Genomic DNA, 21,072 nt, shown 5'->3' on the forward strand with positions numbered 1-21,072 from the left:
ACTCCTGAGGTCAGTTGTTCAAGACCAGCCAGGCCAGCATGGCGAAACTCCATCTCTACTAAAAATGTAAAAATTAGCCAGGCGTAGTGGGGCCACCTGCAATCCCAGCTACTCAGGAGACTGAGGCAGGAGAATCACGTGAATTGGGAGGCAGAGGTTGCACTGGGCCGAGATCGGGCCATTGTACTCCAGCTAGGGCAAGAGAGCAAGACTCCATCTCGAAAAATTTAAAAAAAAAAGAAAAAGAAATGTATTTCTCACATTTCTGAAGGCTTGTAAGTCCAATATGAAGCTGCCCACATTTGTTGAGGACGTTCTTGCTGCATCACCCCACAGCAGGAAGGTAAGAGGTGAGAGCACAAGCAAGAGGAAGCAAGAGAGGGCCCAATTTGATTTTATAACAAACACACGTTCTCAATGACATTTATCTATTCATGAGGGTAATACCTTCATGACCTAATTGTCTCTTAAGGGTCCCCATCTCAACACTATTGCACTGGGGATTTAGCTTCCAATCCGTGAACGTTGTGGAGTATTTTTGGGGGGCGGGGTAGGGAGATAGTGTCTCATTCTGCTGCCCAGGCTGGATTGTAGTGGCATGATCACAGCTCACTGCAGCCTCAACTTCCTGGGCTCAAGGAATCCTCCTGCCTCAGCCTCCCAAAGTGCTGGGATTACAGGTATAAGCCAGCATGCCTGGCTAACTCATGAATTTGGAGAGCACATTCAATCAACAGCATATGCATATAGGTCCTAATATGTGTTCTTAGTATGATCCAAACACTGTTATATGTGCTTTATAAATGTGTACATGTAATCCTTGTAACAACTCTATTTGATAAGTACTATTACCTACATTTTAGAGGTGAGGAAATTGAGGCACCAAGAGGCTAAGTAACTCATTCAGAGTGACAGTGCTAGTAAATGGTAGAGTTAAGAAAAGAACCTAAGAAATCTGGTTCCAGAGTCTGTGCTCTCAACCACTACATTGTTCATGGAATTTATTTGTTGTTATACCATACATAAATTTTATATTGTCAAGCGTACCAATATTTTCCTTTATGACTTCTGATTTTTAAAATCCTCTTCACAAAGATTACTTGATAATTACTTTAAAATGTATTCATGCCTCTAGAAAGTTCATAAATTTCATCTTTTATATTTACAGCTTTAATTCAGTTGGAATTTATTTTTCAGAAAGCAAAAAATCCAGCTTTCCTAAATGGTTAGCCAGTTGTCCAAATGTACTGAATAATCTTTTTCCCTGTTGATTTAAAATGGTGTTTTAATCATATACAGTAAATTTCCACAACTATTTGAGTTGATTTCTAATGTCTACTGTGTTTTATTAATCTGTTTTTTCTTCTCCAATTTCAAAGTCTTAGTAATCATTCTTTCATAATATATTCTAAAAAAATTTGTTTGGCCTCATTTTCCTTTTTAAAACTTTCTTGGCTATTCTCACATAGTAATTTCCCCCAGAACAACCCAAGCAACAGTTTGTCAATGTACTGAATGTATATTATGAAAGAGGAGAGGCACTTATAAATATTAATAGAGAAACATTTAGGTTCATTTAATCCAAACCTCCATTTACAGATGAGAAATTGAGACTCAAGTACGTTAAATAAGTTGGCCAGACCACAGAGCTACTCAGAAGCACTTATGGGTCTCCTGAATCAGGTTTTCTCTATGGTTAGAAATTAGAGCCAAAGACGAAACCATAAGGCAACAAACCAGAGATGGAAGACTACAGTCTGGTCTGGTTTCTTTTGGTGTCTTCCAATGTCCCTCATCTTCAAAATGAAGGAGAAACTTTGTGCCTAACTACCCTAGTTCATAGAGTCAGAATCCTGAAGTGTGGACAAGGTAAGGCAAAACGGATTCTTGGAGTTCTAAGAGAAAGCCAAGTTCTGACACAGCCAGAAAAGCAATCATGCAGCATGATTTCACATGATTTGTCTAGTATTTGAAACACTGAAATTTTAAAAAATGAGTATTGCTTTTTTTTTTTTTGAGATGGAGTCTCACTCTATCGCCCAGGCTGGATTGCAATGGTACGATCTCAGCTCACAGCAACCTCTGCCTCCTGGGTTCAATAGATTCTCCTGCCTCAGCTTCCCAAGTAGCTGGGATTACAGGCGTGCACTACCATGCCCAGTTAATCTTTGTATGTTTAGCAGAGATGGTGTTTCACCACGTTGGCCAAGCTGGTCTCAATCTCCTGACCTCAGGTGAACCACCCATCTCAGCCTCCCAAAGTGCTGGAATTATAGGCGTGTGCCACCACACTCAGCTAAGTATCACTATTTTTATAGTAATATGCTTTTTGCCTAAGAAGACAAAAACTTTAAAGACATTGACCAGTGGGAGGCCGAGGTAAGTGGATCACTTGAGGTCTTGAGGTCAGCAGTTTGAGACTAGCATGGTCAACATGGTGAAATCCGGTCTCTATTTAAAAAATACAAAAATTAGCTGGGTGTGGTGGTGCATGCCTATAAACCCAGCACTTAGGAGGCTTAAGGCAGGAGAATCATTTTAAACTGGGAGGCAGAGGTTGCAGTAAGCTGAGATCATGCCACTGCACTCCAGACCAGGCAACAGAGTGAGACTGCCTCAAGAAAAAAGGAAAAAAAAAAAAAAAAAAGACATTAACCAGGTGTATTCACCTTTTAGGCCTACGTCCAGTTTAGCAACACTGAAGAAATGTGTATAGACTTATAGTCTCTCAGTATCTTCTTGGCTTGGTTAGCCATAATTAAACATGATTTTCTTCTACTAAATTCTTTTGGGATCCTTTTACCTGAATGCTGCTTTCTTCATCTTCCCGAGGTGATTGTGCAGGCATGACTTCCACATCTGAATTATCAGATGAGGTATTACGTTTTCTCTTCTTACCCACTACAGGAGTGATGGTGCTAAAAAGGAAAAATTAAATTCATTTTCAGTGAAGGCAAAGAAAATTTAGGGGTAAAAAAACATAATTAATCTAAACTATCACATACAAAACTTCCAGAGGGAAGTTTTTAGATAATCAGTCTATGGAACACACAGCTATTAAATAGGGTGTTTGAAAAAAAGAAGATATTAGAATTTGTAAACCACTGACTGACTCTTATAACATACCATATTTGACAAATCCTTGCTACTACTGTGTTCACAAATACCTAAAGGAAAGTAGCACAAGTTAGGAGAATAAATACTAGATTAAGTATTAGAACACCTTGTTGCAATTCCACTTCTGTCACTACAAGGGCATTAATTTCATTATTTGTAAACATTAGAGATAATACCTGTCCTGAGAGTTACTGATGCTTGAATAAAAAATATAAAACCATCTTTTAAAAGCTGAAAAATCTTATACAAATATAAAACATTGTTATAATTGTACCACAAAGCCTGAAGAATCCCAGGGAGTTAAAGCTAGTGAAAAAGAAGATAGAAGGCATGGAAGGGAAAGAGAACACTCAATTATGACAAGAATTATGTAGCAAGCCATCATTTTTCTGTCAACGCTGCTTAAAGCTAACAGTAGATACTGAAATCTCCATTCACAGATGAGATGCAAGAACAGGGCAGCTATGTCTCCAGCAGTTCTCTTTTTACTGATGTGGGTGGTAGCGGGTAGTGAGAAATCTTTCACACTACAGTAATACAAAATCAGGACAAATATCTGAATGCAGAGTCACAGCTTTTAAAGGTAACTCCCAACCCAGTGACTATCTTTCCAGTCCCTTCATGTTTTCCTCTCAAAATATGCTAATTTCAATTTTCCATTTAACAAATCCTGTATGCATTAGGACAGAAAAAAGAAAGGCCTTATTATTTTCTACGTAGATCACCTTGAACTATGTAGCTGATAAATACATCTAAGTTCCTCAACACTTTTTAGAAATGATTATTCTGCCCTCAAATACCCCATCAAAATAGCAAGGAGGACTCACTTTAGCTTACTCTTGCCCTTTGTTTTGGAGGTACCAGATGTTTTGTTCTTCTTTGGCTTTTCCTCTTTCAGCCTCTCCCCAGTGCTCTTCTTCCTGCGTTTCTTCTCACCTTCCTCCTCTGGCCGAACGCTGGGCAACTCATCCTCATTCAAGACTCGAGGTATGTTCTGCTCACCCCGGGCACGGGCCCTTGCAATGGCCTCTGCCACAATCCGATTTGCTTTCTCTTGCTTCTTCTGGTGTTCCAATCTGCGGTTTTCCTCCATTCCTGTCTTTCCCCCAGAATGAGGAGCAGAGCTTGCTGGTGATGACAAAGCTGCCACTTCACTGGCACTTAAAACTTTAACTACAGAGAGCCCAGAAGAGGCCCCTTGGGAAGAGCCAGCCTACAGAAATAAAGACACTAAAATTTCAACTTGCTTGTAGTTAAATGGCCTAAATAAAATCCAGCTCTGAAGCAGGGGTACTAGGGGGTCAGAAACTAGTCCTCAAGAACTAAGCTCAATCTAAATCTTATTGAACCTACACATACTTTTAAAAATTTATTCTTTTAGTGGGAAAGGGGTGAGAAAAAGCAAGAATTCTGCCAAAATAAACTTCAGTATTTTTTACTATGCTTTCATATCAATACACATCTCCATTATTTCAGAAAAATTACAACTAACATAGCCAATATTTGTCTCTGGCCTAACAGTAAAAAAGTTCAAATTCTACTCTTGGCCTATGTTTTATCTGTCTGCAGCGGTGTGAGGAAGACTGGTCACTTGACTATTTCTTTATAACATTTCTGAAATATCATTTAAAGGATGTTACCAATCATTTTTATTTCACAGTAATATTAGGAAAGGATTGTAAATAAAACAATTCAAATACTAAATAATCCCGTATCCCAAACCCAACAATAATTCTCTAATCTTTTAATAACATAATTAAAATAAGGTTTGCATGGATGAAAGAATTAAGTCTACATCTCAGTTTAGAGACAGAAATCTAGAATGGCCCCACATTCAAGAATAAGTGGTTACTGAGGGCAGCAGCAATGGACTAAGTATTTTCGTTTTATTCCTTTTCCTTACTATGTAAGTCTCTCACCTGTGGCTGCAGTACCACCTTGACTGGTACTGAAAGTCTTTGTCCTGGGCTTTGTCCTGGTCCCATTATCTGAGCCTGCTGTACAGAGGATAGAGTCACTGGCTGGGTTGACGGTGGCTGCTGGGGCTGGGGCTGCGATGACGGTGGTTGTGGTACAATCTGGATTTTTTGCTGTGGCTGCTGCACCTGCAGCTGGATAGTTACTACTTTGGCAGGCTGCCCCTGAGCATTCTTGGCTTGAGTCAGGGCTGCCAGCTGGTTGCCCTGTAACACTATCTTGCCTGGTAGACTCCCTAGCACAACATGCCGATGTCCTTGGGGACCTCCAGACTGTGGCTGCTGGAGGACCAGGGTGATGCGTTTCGATTCACCCTAGAATGAAGAAAGGAAATTGCGAGAGGAGTAGAACATTAAAGAATGGTATACTCTGGAATATTTATACCAGTTTTCTTCATGCTAGAATCATAAAAACTGCGCATCAGAAGACACAGTACAATTCACTTTGTTCATCATCCTATCTGTCTTGATAGAATCTTTTTTATTTTTAGAGACAGGGTCTCGCTGTATTGCCCAGGCTACAATGCAGTGGTTATTCACAGGTGCAACCCCACTGCTTATCAGCAAGGGAGTACTGCCCTGTTCCGTTTCCAACCTGGGCCAATTCATCCCTCCTTAGGCAACCTGGTGGTCCCTTGCTCCTGGGAGGCCACCATACTGATGAAAAACTTAGTGCAGACACCTGATGGGCATAGGACACCACAGCCCATAACTCCTGGGCTCAAGTGATCCTCCTGCTTCAGCCTCCTGAGTAGCTGGTACTAAAGGTACATGCCACCATGCCCAGCTAATTTTTGTTTTTTGTAGAGATGAGGTCTATGTTTCTCAGGCTGGTCTCGAACTCCTGGCCTCAAGTGATCCTCCGGCCTCAGCCTCTCAAAGCGCTGGGACTATCAGCAGGCACCACCACACCCAGCTGTCCTGATAGAATCTTTTCTATAATGCTTCTGCTCAGTAGGTATCAATCTATGTTTTAAAAACTCCTGATGAAAGGCTATCTTCTAATGCAGGCAGTCCATTTCTGGAAACCTATTAATACAAAATTCCTTATAATGAATCGAAATCTGCCTCCTTGTAGCTTCTTCCTACTATTCCTACTTCTTTTAGAGATGGGATTTTGCTATGTTGCTCAGGCTCATCTTGAACTCCTGGCCTCAAGCAATCCTCCTGCCTCAGCCTCCTGAGTAGCTGTGATTGCAGGTGAGAGACACTGTGCCTGGCTGGTCCTACTTCTCTCAGTGCTGCCCCACTACCCCCACTAACTCTTTTGGTCCTGTATTCAGATGCTAGAGCCTCTACCTTCTTACTAGAAACTAACCCTTTCACTGAGCAAAGTAGGAGGTGGACAATCTTAGTAATAAGAATACAAGAGAGATATAAATAGCTTTTACAAGTCTTGCAAATATAAAGATAACTCCTCAAAGATGTTTCTTTGTTCCCATAGCATCCCATATTTCTCTTTATATTACACAATGATTGTGAATTCTTGCTTAATATCTTTCCTGGCAGACTGTGAGCTCTGTAAGGTCAGGAACTATGTTTGTCTTATTAGTACCAGCTAGGTACAATGTAAATATATAGTAAGAGCTAACTCAAAAAATGTTAACATTAACTGCTTCCACCCAGCAAGTACTAAGTATGTGGCTGTCACACTAACTTGATAAAAAGCAAAGACGGAATTTAAATAGGCTTTCCCAGAGACAGCTCTCATGCGCTCGCTCTCTCTCTCAAAAAGTTGCTGGGCCCTCTATGAAACCAAAATTCACCTCCCCCTTTCACTCAAGTCACCTGGGTAGGTGTAGAGGTCAGTGTAACTGCAGGCTTCAGTGGGGGCCCTGTGGCCCCAGGGTTTCCAGCAGGAGCTGAACCCTTAACTGGCTGGAGGACCAGCTGCTTTACTGGTCGGTTGGGCTGGACAATGCGCTGAACAGCAGCCTGGTTCCCAGGGACCTTGGCGGCCAACACTGTATTACCAGAGACAATGGAAACACCTGGTCGAAGGGGCGTGCCGGTTAGCACTTTGGTAAAAGTGACTTTTCCACCATTGGCTGTGCCTGCCATCAGGGGCTGAGCTGTGCTGGTGATACCTTGGGCCTGAATTTGTGCCACATGGGCACCAGTGACTGAGGAGCTTGGTGGGGCCTTAAGGATAACAATCTTAGGGGCTGATTGAGGTGGCTGCCCTCCAGCACTACTAGAGGAGACAGCTGTGGCAGAGACACCCATGAAAGGATTCCCTTGGCTCAGGATCTCCTGGTTCTTGGAGACCTGCAAAAGTCCTGATGTTGGCGTCGATGTCTGTAAGACAGGTTGGGCTGGCTGCTCCTGGCTGGCAGGCTGAGTGGTATAATCATGCAAGGTTATGGATTCTGGAGCTGGAGTTGTGGATTCTTTGGGAAGTTCTGTGGGAGCTGTTTCCTCTGGTGGGGGCACCAGGTCACTTGCTGATGAATTCCCCACATCACCACCTCCGCCATCCTGGTTCATCTGATCCAAGGAGTCCAGAGAGCTTGGCAGTCCAAGGGCTTCCTCAATGGGGTCTTGTGTGACCTGGTTAAAGCTGTCATCAGTCAGAGAGTCCAGGCCAAATAAATTTGGGTCATCGAACAGATCCATGATGGGGTCTGCCATCTTGGGAAAGTAATGGAGGGTATTTCTCCAAGGTCTAGGGAGGGAAGGGGAGGGGGGGTACTGGCTCTCCCCTCCCCTCCCCTATTATGAAAAAAATGTACACAATGGAAGAGGATTACTCTTCAAGTATAGAGGCAAGAAACAAGTGCATGTCAGATTGTCCTGACCTTCATGGAGCAAGATGGCTAGGTCTTCAGAAGAAGATGGTGGAACTCCTGTTGTAGGAATACAAATACAAATGAAAAATAAGCAAAGTTGGTGATCTCAGAGAAAATTTTTCTTTCTTAGGTACTGTTCTTAATAACAAATAGCATGAATACAAGAGAATAAGGAAATGTGAGGAAATCTGAGGACAGACATACAGCAGAAAGAAAACTCATATTTCTGCTTCAAAACTGAAAGAGAAAAGAAAACAATGACCCCCTCTTGGGCTCTTACATCTAGAAACTTCAAAGATTCTGTCTGTCAAGAGCATTTGGCTGTCTCTGCCCATTTCTTTTAACGACTACTATTCATTGGTAAAGATCAAAAATTTAATATTCATTTACCTTCTATTTTCAGTTTTTAAGTTAGTAGAACTCAAAAATATGCCACAAGAATTTCAGTGAGTCTATAGATAAATGTTTCTGGATACATTCTATTTTATCAACTTTTCTTGTATATTATATATTTTTACTATTAGCAAAAATAACCACCTTTAACCAAGGATCATAGTACAATCTCACCAAGCTGATCATACAGTTTTACCCAGAAAACTTTATTCTAGTTAACATATTAATCTATAATAGGATTTTTGTTCTGAAGTCCACTCTCAAGAAACCTTTTTAAGATAAAAAATGTCATTTGCAAGGGATTCAACATTTTGTTTCCAATTTATATTCCCAACTTCCTCTCTTACTATCTCTTACAGATGTTACATTCCAGTCCAACTACACTACACAATTCCCTCAATGTGATTCCTACCTGTGTGACTTTGCTTATGATGCTATACTTTCTGCCTGGAACACCTCCTCTCCATCTCAATCACAATAATCTCTCACAGCTAAAATCCTACCAACCCTGAAAGGTCTTCTGCTCCATTAAGTGAGCCCTGAACCTCTGACCCTTTAACAACTGAGCAACTTGTGATGCTTGATCCCTCTACTTCCTTTAAAGACCCACACCATTGTTTATACCTGATTTAAAGCACTTATATTTAATATTTTATTATATTTACCTAAGTCTGTCTATATCCTCTGAAGGCCCAAATAGTTCCTTTGTACAAATTACGAAAAGTTGCCTACTTCTCAAGATGCTTGTCTGTCATCTGCTGGAAAACTGCCATACTAAACATATAAAATTGACTATGAATGTATGCAATGTACACCCTATGCAACCCTATACCATGGCCCAGCTCCTCTTTTTTTGGGAGAAAGTTCTTGGATGGTGGGGACTATGTCTTATTTGTCTGTGGATCCCTCAAGAACCAGTAGGACATAGCACACATAGTAGCTAATCAAAAAAACAGTTAATGAGGCCGGGTGTACTGGCTCATGCCTATAATCCCAACACTTTGGGAAGCTGAGAGGCAGGCGGATCATGAGGTTAGGAGTTCGAGACCAGCCTGACCAACATTCTGAAACCCCGTTTCTACTAAAAATACCAAAATCAGACAAGTGTGGTGGCGCGAGCCTGTAATCCCAGCTACTTGGGAGGCTGAGGCAGGAGAATGGCTTGAACCTGGGAGGTAGAGGTTGCCATGAGCCAAAATCGTGCCAATGCACTCCAGCCTGAGTGACAGAGCGAGACTCCCATCTCAAAACAACAACAACAAAAACAGTTAATGAATTATACTTGCTTACATTTTCTGGACAAAACCATTTGATCCTTACAGAAACTAGATGGCATTCTTTGATTCCAACGTGAGACGGTAGAAAGCTTCCTATCTTGAAAACCTGTCTTACGAATGGCTGAAAGTAGGTTTACAAAATATACGCTTAGGGTTTTAAGTTCATGAAACTAGCGCAAAAAGGAAAAATTATCAAAGACAGGGAATTATATCACCATATAACCCAAATATATGAAAAAAATATATGTTCTTTGTATGTGATGACAATATTTGACAATAGAGGAAAGTCTTGCTTGGTAAGACCATGTCTCCTAACTTTTGGAAGATATCAGATAAGAAATTCATCAGGGGCACAGCAAAGACTTGACTGAAGGAGACTTTTCCATATAACCCCCATGCTATGTTTTTTTCCTTTCCAACCCATCTCACTCTTATCCTTATAAAACAATGTAATATGGGTAAATAACTCAGATACTCCAACACAAACAGAACGAACATGGAATCAAAATTACAAAGTATACATAGTATCTCCAACAATGTTAAACAAGATCTTCCTTGTTTTAGTAACTGTATACTTTTCATATCTCAACCCAAGATCCATACCATTTCCCATTCCTGGCTAGCCTATTCCACCAGCTCATTCCAGCCTCTTGTATCTAACCATTTGCCTCTAAATTACTCAAAATGGCAATCAGAAAAGTTATGTTTCCTGATTTAATGAAAACCTACTCAATAACTTGATATTAATAAATTTCCTTCTCCATTATCATCAATTTTTTTCCAGTATACCTACTTTGACACCAATTATCTTTCATCCTTTATTTACCATCAGAAGTTAAAGTATCTACAGCTAGGAGTAATAAATAAACAACAGTGAAAGTTTCTACTAAATAGAAGGTTATGTTGCAAATAGTTCATAGCCTGACTCTTCTTCCATGGAGTATTTTGTCCCTTCCATGATTCCTTGCTATTTGTTGATTCTAATGCTCTTCTTTCACTCCATAATGATCCAATCTTAGGCACAGTTTTGTTTTTGTTTTTGTTTTTTAAATAGGAGAAACAAGGCTAATGGTTTCTGATGAATTTCCTTACCCTTATATAACTTAAGTATAAGCTTTTTAAAGGTCAAAGCATTATCATTTATTGCTCCTTTCCCAAATTTTCAACCAAATTTCTGCTTCTCCTGGGTCAGTCTATGCCTAATAATTCAAAAATCTTGCCACCATCATTACTTCTCAGTCCCATCATCTCACCTATATTGACCCAATTTATCTCATATTTTTATCCTAGTCTCCTACTGCTTTTCCAGCTCCCATCTTTAAACTGTCCTTGATTCTTACAAGATTAAACCTTTTCCCAACATACATCTCACTTTTTTAAACCCTCCTTCTACTACTACTGTGGGCCACCCTGGCTATATAGACATATGGCCTATTTATTCTACCAAGCTCATCCATCTCATGAATCCTCTCATCCATCTCATGAATTCTTTCCTTGATTCAAACCCTAGTAGAAAAATAAACAGAAGTTAAGTGGGTTTTAAGGCAAAGTAACTGCCTAGACAAAGAAGTCATACCAACTTTTATTATAGTAAGAATGAAAAGCCAGTCTTGGCCCACTATTCCCCAAAAGAGAAAGACATGTATATGCTCAAAAGTAAAGACAAAATTTAGTGGTTGTACTTAGTCACTTTCCATAATTACAAACTAATGACTAGAATCATGTCAGAATCTTGGAGGGCATGTGCAGGGTGAGGGATGGCAGTGGAAGGGAAAAGCAACAAACTAGTCAGTTAAGGTTAAAATCAAAGTCCACCCATCTATAATCTCCAAATAACAATCCAGTTACCTGTATAAAAATACTTCATTATAAATGCCAGTATAGCCCTTCACTTCATCTACTTCTTAAAGGTGAAACTACTGCTTCCCCTTGAGGCAGGTACAAACTGATGTTCTTCTGCAGCTTTACCACCTTTAATATAATTGTTGATTTTTTTTTGGAAATCTAGAATCCCAACTCTCTTGTTCTTATTTTACCTTATTCCTCACCCTTGCCTATTTCTATAATAAACTGCCTGTCCTATGATAAAGAATTTTGTTTTAATTCTACCCTATATTTCTCCATCTCAATCTCTCCATACCTTTTAAGAAAGCCATGATTCTCAACCAGGGTATGGAGACTAGGGCCCTTAAGAAGGGTTTCAGGGAACTGAGGGTGGACATAAATGTGTAGTTCTTAAAAGTGTGTTCAATATTATAATTTTATATTTATCAAATGAAAAAAAAAACACATCTCATTGTTTAGATTATTTGTATTTATTAACACTGGACAAAACATTCTTGGCCAGTGAAGATCCGTAAAAGACACATGTGAGGAATAAGGGGCAGAGAAAGAAACATTTCTTGCTTGGCAGAGTTACCAGTATCTCTGGGATGGGATAAGATTTCCTGTAGTCTCTCAAAAGGAGTTTATCATAATTTACTGTTTATGATGGATGAGAAATACTGCAAGAGGTTACTTCAGTTGTCTAACAGAGAAAATTATGTAAAATGAGCTACAGATTTCTATTGCCCACTTACAGATTTTTCTGTAGTGACATCCTCTTAGAAGACAATGAACGAATGCCGTATTGAGCAATGCTGACCTCTTTCTGTAATATGTACTTTTAGAAAGTACCACTCATGACCACTTAACCTCTAGCTGCTCAGAGGTTCAGTAAAGAAAAGAACTATTTTATTAACTTCAAAGTATAAATCTTGTTGTTGGAAACTGCAGCCTTTCAATAAGATCAGTTGCAGATAGACATAAACACATGTTATTGAAACACAAGATGAGTAGAAGCAGCTTAATTTAAATGAGAAATCTCTTGAAAATAAAATAATCCAAAGGGCTAAAATGAAAATCACTAACATAATTTTAAAAGGGGATTATTTTAAAACTGTATCATAGAGACATTTGTGAGACACAAAGGGTCTCAAATCTTATACAGAAATGAAAAATAAACATCCAAAGTGAATGCAATCACAATTTAGGGTCAGCAAAGGATCAAGATGGAACGACATAGGATCAAATTGGAGCCACTCAGATTTCCTAAGAAGATCAAGATCCTAGGCCATTTTCTTTATCTTCACCATTCTCATTGCCAAATGTGTGGCTACTCTGTTTCTGTTTTCCAATTACTGAAAGAGAAAGCACTCACACCTCAATCAAGGGTATGGACATTTGGGGGAAAATAAGGCTGGTAAAGTAAGACCTTATGAATAAATCGGAAAAGCAAAATAGGCAACTACGAAAGCTAAAGATATATATTCTCATGGGGTAAAGAAGAAACTACAGAGATTCTGTACTCATATGAAAAAAGGGAAAGGGCGAGGTGAGGAAGTAAGGGGTTGATGGAGAGGAAAACGCGACTGGGGGTGGGGGTGGGGGGGACCCGGGTACATTACCTGCTCATACTGCCGGGGTTGGTGCCAGTAAGGTCCATACAGCAGAGGCGGGAGATTTCTGGCAACTGGAGACCCCAAAATGGAAATGAGGTACATGCACTTGAGGAAAGGAGCTAGCAGGGGTGCCCTCCAGGGTGGGGATGGCCAAGACGGGAAGATGAGGGGGGTGGGGGGTGTGGATGCCCGGGGTAGGAGCAATGTTAGGGCGGAAGCTGCAGGCTGAGAGGCCCGACGGTCCCTGAAGGAGAAAAGGAGCTGTACCTCACCCCAGTGGAGGAGAGAGGTGGCTTTACCTGCAGCGGCTGTGGGGGCGGGGGGCCGGTTCGCCCCTCTCCCTGTCTCTCCAGCACCAGTTCCCCCTCCTCCTGCGCAACCTAACTTGATGCTCCCGCCCGCCCCACACCCTCATTGGCTAAAGCCCACTGCCACTCAAGAGAGGCGAAAAGACGCAAAACAGCGTAAGAGGTGGGACTAGAAGGACCTCCCTTCCCACCCCCGTCCCCCGCAGGTTAGGTTGAGAGCGCACGGAGAGGCCTATCCGGTTTCTAGGGCCCAGGCGAAGCCTGCAGCTTGCTTGAAGAAAGAGGGCTGGCCAGAGGAACAGTCTCATAGTGGGCGAAACCAGTACTGGGGGTTAAATTCACTACCGTCTACACTGTATTCTCCACCCTAAAGAGTATAAACTTGGGAGGGAGGGTTCCGCACTAGGCCAGCTCCGCCTCCCTCTGGATCCCCGGCCTTCCAGCAGCCCTGTCAACCCCTCTCCTCTAGTGACTACACCATATCCCACTACTCAATAAAAGGGGCCAAATCTTCCCTCCATCGTGGGAGTCAGCCCAGTTGGAATATGGGGTCTTTTAAAGCACTCTTTTGCCACAACATATAAGACTGCTGTGCATTTTTGACACTCCGACCCTTCGATACGAATATGGCTTTTTAGACACTAACTCCTGGGGCCCTCTAACAATCCCCGACCCTTAATCTGTCCAGAACAAACACTCTTCACCCTCTAAACTGGGTTTCCTGTTCTCCCATCTCTTGAAACTCAGCCCATTTGACATTTTAATCACTGTCCACTTTGCAATGTCACTTGAGATCACGCTTATTCCCAGCGAGACTAGTCAACTCCAGAATGATGGTATGCAAGCTGAAATCAACCAACTATTTTTCTTTCTTTCTTTCTTTTTTTTTGAGACAGAGTCTTGCTCTGTCGCCCAGGATGGAGTGTAGTGGTGCAATCTTGGCTCACTCCAACATCTGCCTCCCGTTCAAGCTATTCTCCTGCCTTACCCTCCTGAGTAGTGGGATTACAAGCACTCACCACCACACCCAGCTAATTTTTGTATTTTTAGTAGAGTTGGGTTTTCACTATATTGGTTAGGCTAGTCTCAAACTCCTGACCTCAAGTGATCCGCCCGCCTTGGCCTCCCAAAATGCTGGGATTGCAGGCATGAACGCCTGTCCCACTGTTATTAAAAACAGCAGTTTAGGCTGGGTGTGATGGTGGCTCATGCCTGCAATGCCAGCACTTTGGGAGGTCGAGGTGGGCAGCTCGCTTGTACCCAGTCTCTTAAAAGAACAAAAGGAAAAGAAAAAGGCCAGGCACAGTGGCTCACCTGTATAATCTCAGCATTTTGGGAGGCCAAGGCAGGCAGATCACTTGAGGCCAGGTGTTTGAGACCAGCCTGGCCAACATGGTGAAATCCTATCTCTACCAAAAATACAAAAACTAGCCAGGAGTGGTGGTACCTGCCTGTAGTCCCAGCTACTGGGGAGGGTGAGGAATGAGAATCACTTGAACTCAGCAGGTGGAGCTGACACTGAGCCAAGATCATGCCACTGAACTCCAGCCTGAGCAACAGAGTGAGACTCTGTCACCAAAAAAAAAAAAAAAAAAAAGCAGCTTATCTCCTTACCATTAATTTCCTCTGAAAGTATCCTCAACATTGAAATCCTATTTTCTTATACTCTAAGGACACAAATCAGAAAAATCAACTTGGCTTTAGATCTCCCATTTTTAAAGATCTTAGCATTACCACTGTTGCTAAAAACACCTAATTACTACTATTGTAAACAGCAATACTGTTTCCCCATTCACTATGGCTCAAAACCTCAATAGTCTCTAAAACCTCCTCCTGTAGCCATCATTCAATCATTTGCCAAGTGTCATTGATTCTCTTGCAATATATAACAAAGACTTGGGAGCTACCAAAGACTCTGTCCACCTTCTTATTGTACAAATGAGAAAACTGAGGCTGAGAGAGTTGAATATTTGACTATGAAACTAAGTGGCAAGTTAGGATTCATATATCTGACTCCTATTTCTGCTCCCATCTCCCTTACTTATGTAGTTGGATTGTGAAAGAGAAAGAAGCCTCATAAATGATCTCTCTACTCAGCCTACTAATCCATTCTGCTACCAGATTAATATCCTGAAACACAGTATGGCCAAATCAGATTTGTGCTTGACAACTTTCAAAGGCTCCCAATTACTTAAGACATAAATCTTAAGACAATATCTTACCTTTCCAGTCTTAGTTTCCACTATTTGTCTACATATACTTGCTAGCCAAAAAATATGACTATTGTCATATTTTTTCTAATCTGAGCCTAATATTGCTGCCTTCAAATTATACACATCTTTAATTTCTTTCTTTGCATTACCAAATCTTACTTATTATCCTCTAAGATAAATCAAATGCCTCCTAATTTATTGCTTCAATATGTATTGAGTATATAATATAGCAAGTAATTTGCTAGTATTAGGGATCCCAAAACAAGTAAGACATAATCCCTACCCTCAACTCACAGAAAGTAAGAGTGCATTTGTGCATGTATGTGGGAAGAGGGTAAAGAGTAGGCAGTATGACAACAGTGACAAATGTAAACAATTACAATACAAGGTGATACATTAAGTAAGACCAGCGGGGGCTTAGGAGGACATCAAGAAAGTAGTTTCCTTTTTTTTTTTTTTTTTTTTGAGACAGAGTCTTGCTCTGTCGCCCAGTCTGGAGTGCAGTGGCACAATCTCAGCTCACCACAACCTCCGCCTACCAGGTTCAAGCCACCACGCCTGGCTAATTTTTGTAATTTTAGTAGAGATGAGCTATCACTGTGTTGGTCAGGCTGGTCTCAAACTCCTGACCTCAAATGATCTGCCTGCCTTGGCCTCCCAAAGTGCTGGGATTACAGGTGTTAGCCACCACGCCCATCCAAGAAAGTAGTTTCTTTTTTGAGACGGAGTCTCCTTTTGTCACTCAGGCTGGAGTGCAATGGTGTGGTCTCAGCTCACTGCAACCTCTGCCTCCCAGGTTCAAGAGATTCTCCTACCTCACCCTCCTGAGTAGCTGGGATTACAGATGCATGCCACCACATCAGGCTAAATTTTTGTGTTTTTAGTACAGACAGGGTTTCACTGTGTTGGCCAGGCTGGTCTCAAACTCCTGACCTCCTGATCTGCCTGCCTCAGCCTCCCAAAGTGCTGGGATTATAGGCATGAGCCACTGTGCCCACCCAAAAGTCGTTTCTTAAACAATGAGGAAGAGTTACCAGGTGGGAAGGAAACCACGTGGGAAGGCTGTAAGAAACTGATATTCAGGCGGCAGGGACAGTAAGAGGAAGGGCAAAACAAAGCATAGCAATGAAAAACAGCATGAAACATGTAGAGGAAACTCTAAGTAGTTCTGTAGTTTAGCCTTGCTAAAGTGTAAATTGCAAAGAAGGAACTGGATGGGGAAGAAGCTGAAGGGACAGGTAAGGGCCAGAGGAGGAAGAGCCTTGAGTAACATATTAAGACATTATCTTACAGGTGGATGAGGAGCCACTGAAACATGAAATAACATAATCAGAATTACATTTTGGTTAGCTAGCTCTGGCTTTAGAGTGTAAGAGGACAGAGGACACAGAAGTAGTTACGAGGCTGCTGTGAGAGATCAGAAAAGAGTTGTATAGTGAATATTTGCTGATTTTTTTTTCTGCTCAGCAACCAAAAGGCCCCTTTCTATATTTTCTATGGAAACCTAGATCTTATCTCCCCATATGGATCCTGGGGAGATTAGGACTCAATCACCTCTTCCCCTTCCTAGCAAAGAGGAAGTATGCACATGACCTAGGCTAGTTTAAGTGGATACTCCTGCTGGGTAAGTCTTGACTTTGCAGGGGTAATGCAAAGACCCAGGACCGAACAGTTAGACAATATCTAGCAATGGCAGACACTAGAGTCCAACTGTAGCATCCTCTACAGACTGATCAGTGGTGTGACCCTGACCTTCTCTTCAGTCTTGCCTCCTTTTGATTTCATACCATTCTCTAAACCAGTTTCTCTAACATTCCCATTACTTGTTTGAGCCATCCAATCTCCTTCCAATAAATTTTCTTTCTGCTTAAGTTAGCCAAAGGATGATTCCTGTTGTTTGCAACCAAGAATCCTAACACAATGATTAGGGCCTAAACTATAGCAATATGATTCAAAGAATAGTGATGGAATTGTTTCTTGGCCTTCTGGCTAAGATTAAGTTTAAAAAACCGTAACGGGAAGGAAAGGACAGAGCCAGAAACACTTAGGGGATAAAAACCAGTAGAACCTGGAGTTCAGAGGGGACGATGAATAGCTTAGCTATACTGAAAATGAGCTGCCTATAGTATATTCAGTAGTGGCATTCAATAGGAGGTTGGCTGTATGAGTCTAAAAGTCTGGCTTGGAGATAGATTTTTGAGAGTTATTAGCAACTAAGTGGTAGCAGTATAAGTGGAGATGACCCGGGGAATGTGAAAAACAGACCAAGGATAAGAAAAACTGCGAGACTGGGAGGCTAAGGCGGGAGAACTGCTTGAGCCTAGGAGTTTGAGATCAGCCTGGGTAACAAAGGGAAACTGTTCTACAAACAAATTTAAAGTTAGGCTGGTGTAGTGGCTCATGGCTGCAATCCCAGTGCTGCGAGGCAGAGGCAGGCGGATTGCTTGAGCCCAAGAGTTCAAGACTAGCCTGGGCAACATGGCAAAACCCTGTCGCTACAAAAATACAAAAATCAGGCAGGCGTGTGGCACATGCCCATAGACCCAGCTGCTTTGAGGGCTGAGGGGCAGGAGGATTCCCTGAGCCCAGGAAGTTGAGGTTGCTGCAAGCCAAGACTGTGCCACTGCACTTTAGCCTGGGCAACAGAGTTTGACCCTGTCTCAAAATAAAAAAATTAGCCAGGCATGGTGGTGCATGCCTGTGGTCTCAGCTACTTGGGAGGCTAAGGCAGGAGGATTGCTTAAGGCTGCAGCGAGCCTTGTTCATGCCACTGCACTACAGCCTGGTGACAGAGACTCTGTCAGAAAAGAAAACAAGGAAGGGAAGAGAAGAGGGAAGGGGAGGGGTGGGGAAGGGGAAAGGAGGGTAGAGGAGGGGACGAAAGAAAGAATGGAAGAAAGAGAAAAACTGCATAAATACTGTTGGGAGAGGCAAGAGAATGTTAATGTCTGTGAAGAACTGGAGAACCCATATCCATTCCAAAGAATGTAGCTGCGATTCACCTCCAATTAATTCCTGTCAAATGGAAACATACATCCAAGGTTGAAAGAAAACTTGATTTTTCAAAAGACGGAAATGCAGAGTTTTATGTAAAAATCTTTTAGATTTTTTTTTTTTTCCAAGACAGAGTCTTACTCTGTCGCCAGGCTGAAGTGCACTGGCATGATCTTGGCTCACTGCAATCTCGCCTCCCAGGCTCAAGCGATTCTCTTGCCTCAGCCTCCCAAGTAGCTGGGACTACAGGCGCATGCCACCACGCCCAGCAAATTTTTGTATTTATAGTAGAGATGGGGTTTCACCATGTTGGCCAGGATGGTCTCTATCTCTTGACCTCATGATCCCATCTGCCCGCCTCGGCCTCCCAAGGTGTGAGCCACCACACCTGGCCAGATAAATAAAACACTTAGCTGGAGACCCAATTGAGATTTTTAGTGAGGTGAGAAAAGCTAAGGAGGAACCCAGGAGAACATCAGAATTTAAGAATCAGAATAATGCCTTTGTAAGCAGGTAGAGAAGAAATAGAGAAGCAAGACAGTGCAGTGTCACAAAGGGAGAGAGAGTAGAGATTTGCAGGAGAAAAGAGTGATCAATTACATCAAACAAAGTAAAAATGTCCAGCAACATAAGAACTTTATTTAATTTTTTGAGACAGAGTTTTGCTCTTGTTGCCCAGGCTGGAGTGCAATGGCGCAATCTTGGCTCACTGCAACCTCTGCCTCACGCGTTCAAGCCATTCTCCTGTCTCAGCATCCTGAGTAAATGAGGTTACAGGTGTGCACCACCAAGCCTGGCTAGTTTTTTGCATTTTTACAAAATACAAAATGATGACTGGGTTTCATCATATTGATCAGGCTGGTGATCTGATCAAACTCCTGACCTCAGGTGATCCGCCTGCCTCAGCCTCCCAAAGTGCTGGGATCACAGGCGTGTGCCACCATGCCCAGCCTACAATATAAGAACTTTAAAATGGCCATTGGATGTAATAATTGAAAGCCTTTCTGATACCTACTTTCCACTGTCAAACCAGAAGTAATCTGTCCATGTGAGTTTTCGTAGCATTTTGTGTGGACCTCTGTTAGGATAATTATCTTTCACTTTATATTTTACCTATATTTGAACCTGGAAATATAATGAGCTTTGAAGTCCAAGGGAGCTGGGTTCAAATTTCTGTCCCATGAAGAAAATTAAACTTATTGGCCGGACATGGTGGCTCATGCCTGTAATCCCAGCACTTTGGGAGGCCAAGGTGGGCGGATCACCAGGTCAAGAGATCAAGACCATCCTGGCTAACATGGTGAAACCCCGTCTCTAAAAAAAAAAAGAAAAAAAAAAAAACAAAAAAAAAAAGAAAGAAAGAAAATTAAACTTTCTGAGTCTAGCTCATTCCTCTATAGAAAGGGGATAACACTATTAAGTTTCAGGGACATTTATGAGGATTAACGAAACAACTGGCACAATACTTGACACATAATAGCTAAGTCCTTGCAGGTACTCGACAAATGATGTTGGATAGATTGGGGAAAGAATTGTTTTTGCCAATATCTGTACCTAGGATAGTAATCAGCCTGATAGAGGATTGCTACCCAGATTAATGGCCTCCAATAGTTTTAGTTGGCTAATACCTATAAGCTTGAGTGCACATTCTAACTCTCTCTACCTTTACATGAAATCTAATTTGAGGTGAACAGGAATAGCTACATTCTAGATTCTAGAGTCTGCAGATCATGTTCAACTAAATGGCTTTGCTCAACCTAAGCCTGCTCTGGATGTTCTATGTCACTAGAACTCAATTTTGAGTGGTAAGACTTCAGACTCTCCCTAAGGATCCAAGGAAGGGTCATAAAAATTGCAAAATCGCCACTCCCACCCTCAAACACATTTTATTCCCATGGCTTACAGGATACCACACTTTTCAAGTTTTCCTTCAACCTTAGTACTTTTTTTTTTTCACCACTTCTTTGCTACTATTTTCCTATACCACCCCTTTAATTGAAGTTCACTTTGGTCCTAGGCCTTCTTGTCTTTTCATTCTATACCATCTTTTCAAGGATGTCTAATTCCAATATATCACTTCAATTATTATTCTTTCTTTTCTTCAATAAATTATATGCTTATATCTCATTTACATCTCAGGGCAAGATGTCACCTCTGAACTCTAGATCTGTATATCTCTCTGCTTACTCCATAGCTTTTCTTGGTAGACTCTCCAGTTCCCCCATCCTCATCCCACCAGCACATGTGTACATACACAAACTGGTCATCATTCTCCAGCATCTCCTATTCAGTCATGGTTACGCAGACCAGAAACCTACTTTACTACCCACATCCAGTATTTTAAATTTCCATCTTTACCTCCTAAATATCCCTCAAATCCATCTATTTCCGCCTTTATTATCCTTTGGCTCAAAAGATGGCTCAATTTACCATCTTCATATCCCTGGACTATTGCAATTACCTTCTAACTGGTTCTCTTCCATTCTGCCAATTTAATTCTTACTTATCCTTCAAGGCTCATTTCAACAAAAAGTTTTCCTTGATCTCCCAGACTAGTAACAACTA

At 41.5% G+C, this 21,072-nt stretch overlaps 1 protein-coding gene across 9 annotated transcripts in view; it reads right to left on the reverse strand.

Annotated features, from left to right (window-relative positions):
• The window catches only part of CHD8 (chromodomain helicase DNA binding protein 8), a 71,351-nt gene that overhangs the window by 39,856 nt on the left and 10,423 nt on the right, over window positions 1-21,072 (reverse strand). For 3 of the 9 annotated variants that reach the window (XM_003924352.3, XM_010335084.3, XM_010335081.3), the window contains exons 2-5: window positions 6,882-7,939; window positions 5,037-5,408; window positions 3,945-4,330; window positions 2,804-2,918 (exon numbers count right to left, since the gene is read on the reverse strand). In XM_003924352.3, the coding sequence (XP_003924401.2) occupies window positions 2,804-2,918; window positions 3,945-4,330; window positions 5,037-5,408; window positions 6,882-7,724 (1,716 nt within the window). In that variant the 5' untranslated portion in view covers window positions 7,725-7,939. Of the gene's footprint in view, window positions 1-2,803; window positions 2,919-3,944; window positions 4,331-5,036; window positions 5,409-6,881; window positions 7,940-12,998; window positions 13,064-13,291; window positions 13,389-21,072 lie in introns of those variants that run through there. The other 6 variants (XM_003924353.3, XM_010335086.3, XM_010335082.3 and 3 more) reach the window with 5 other exon arrangements.

The sequence above is a fragment of the Saimiri boliviensis genome, chromosome 2, assembly GCF_048565385.1.
Source record: "Saimiri boliviensis isolate mSaiBol1 chromosome 2, mSaiBol1.pri, whole genome shotgun sequence".
In the NCBI taxonomy this organism is placed as follows: Eukaryota; Metazoa; Chordata; class Mammalia; order Primates; family Cebidae; genus Saimiri; species Saimiri boliviensis.